Source organism: Pterocles gutturalis, unplaced genomic scaffold (genome assembly GCF_000699245.1).
Source record: "Pterocles gutturalis isolate BGI_N339 unplaced genomic scaffold, ASM69924v1 scaffold36486, whole genome shotgun sequence".
NCBI lineage: Eukaryota > Metazoa > Chordata > Aves > Pterocliformes > Pteroclidae > Pterocles > Pterocles gutturalis.
Genome location: NW_010104208.1, coordinates 13,303 through 15,459, shown reverse-complemented (window position 1 = coordinate 15,459; position 2,157 = coordinate 13,303). Strand labels below are relative to the sequence as shown.

The 2,157-nt window shown below is 54.5% G+C and overlaps 1 protein-coding gene across 1 annotated transcript in view; it reads right to left on the bottom strand.

Annotated features, from left to right (window-relative positions):
- Positions 1 to 1,358, bottom strand: part of CCM2 (cerebral cavernous malformation 2) — a 9,226-nt gene extending 7,868 nt beyond the window's left edge. The window contains exon 1 of the mRNA XM_010086991.1: positions 1,347 to 1,358. Coding sequence (XP_010085293.1) covers positions 1,347 to 1,358 — 12 coding nt within the window. The remainder of the gene's footprint in view (positions 1 to 1,346) is intronic.
- Positions 1,359 to 2,157: the final 799 nt, after the last annotated feature.

Sequence of the window (2,157 nt, the reverse complement as noted above, 5' to 3'; positions counted from 1 at the left end):
TCCCCCCCCCCGTTCGGCCCCAGCCTGTCCCGCGGCTAAACGACCGGCAGCGTGTGTAAACTTCTCCGATTCCAAGCTTAGCAGCTCAAATGGCAAAGTAATGAAACTCAGAAAAGTGTGAAGCACTTTGTGACCTCAAAGAGCAGCAGCCCCCAGCAAATCCAGCTCATTTCTTGCTGCCATCCGCTCCAGAGCCTTTCCTTGGAAGAAGAACTGCTGCAGATCCTTCATCTAAACTGCCCGAGCCTTGCCGCAGGACATTCTGTTTGGTGGGGGAGTGCCACCGGCACGTCGCCTGCTCCCAGCAGCGTCCGTCCCCGCACAGCCGCTGATGCACGCGTGGGATCTGCTCCCACCAGGCGGCTTCAGCCTCTCTCCTTGCTTTTCCCAATGGAAAAGAGAGGAAAAAGGGAAAAAACAGGAGAGGACAGGACAAAGAGAGATCAAAGCCAGGCCAAATTAAATGGAAATCATTCTACTAAGATGGGAAACTGGGAGGGAAAAGGTCCTGGTTGAACAGTAGCTCCCAGAGCGAGCCAGGCACCACAAGGACACCGGGGACAAGCCAGCCCTGAAAAACATGCCTGGGACCAGGGAGATAAAAATAGAGAGAGTTTATAGGACAAAAGAGACAGAAAATACAGCTACACGATGCTGGCCTCGTGAAACAGCTCTGCCTCGACAGCAGTAGGACCAGGACCAGGACCAGCACCACCCAGCTCTGCAGATTTTTGGGGCAGCATCCCTCCCTTCCTCTGGGCTGCCGAAACAGAGCATCGCCCTGTGCTGGGCAACCCCACTGCCTCCGGGAGACCGTTCCTGGCTCCAGAAAGAAGAAAATCCTGAAAGAAATAGGTCACTTTGCCAAACCCGGCGCGTGGGGCTTGACCCTGGCTCTGCCACACCGACTACAAGGGTGTCCCACCCCAAACCTGGGCTGCCGCTGCATAAAGATCTCGTTCCGCCAGCATTTTTTAGGAATCAAAAGCAGAAAGATGCTGAAATCTGCTGCTGGGGTCAGGGCTGTACCGCAACAGTCCCCAAAACGCGTCCCCCTCCACCAGCCGGGTTCTGGTGGCTCCGGCTCGGTTCAGCTCTGCACCAAAGCTGCCGGATCCGGCCCAATCTGTACAGAATAAACCAAAAGAAACTCTCACTTTTCCCTCGGGATGCTGCAGAGGGATTCCCCACCATCCCAAGCCCCCGAGCCCTGCAGGAGAACCACCGGCTCTCCAGGAAGCAGGATTTAGGGAACCCAAATCCAAGGCAGAGGCGTCACCCGGCGTGATGCAACGCGGAAAAACAGCTTCTGCTTTTCTGGGAGCCGATCTAAAACCACCACCTACCTCGTTCTCCATGGAAATACCCCGCTACGGAGACCAGAACCAAACCGTGCCAGTGCGGAGCCTCACCGAAAGCACCTCCCGGGGTGGGAGAGAAGCTGCTGCCCTTGTCTCAGGGGCTTCCGACACTCGTGGCCTGTGCCGAAGGGCTGGCAAAACCCACGAGCTCTCAGTCACGGCCAGGAAGTGCAAGAACCGCAGTTTCCTTCTGTTACACGCAGCAACAGCGACAATTGGTTAAGAATCGGCGAGGTTTGGCAGCGACGGGGCCAGGCACAAGGTGAGGTACAAAAGACCATTTTGTAAATCTCGATCCCCTCCCCTGCTCCCAGCCATGCGGTCCCACCTCCTGCACCCCTAAATTCTTTGAAATGCCCCAAAAATTCTTTGCTGGTCCAGCCTGGACCCAGACTCACACCCGGCTGCACCCAGGATAGAAATACCCCCAGCTCACGGGAGTTTTTAAACCCTGGTTTCTCCTCTTGAGTTTCAGAGCGACTTTGTTCTCCAACATCTCTTGTGCCTAAGGGCTGTAAAAACTTTTTCAGGGCCCAGATTTGGAGTCCAGAAGTTTCATGTTAGAAAAGAGAAGCTTGGAAATGAGGTTAAGAACTCCCTGCCTGACCCGAAGCCTCCCAGGAGGGACTTTGGGAGAGCGCAAAGCATTCAAGCAAGCTTTGCTGGGCTCCAACGTGAGCCCGAGAGTCAGGCTCAGAGGATTAATGAAAACAAGTTGGTAATTTCACAGACGGAGAATCAAATTAAAAAGGCAAAGGCAGTGATTTCCCCAATGAAATCTGTTCTGTTAGCAGAG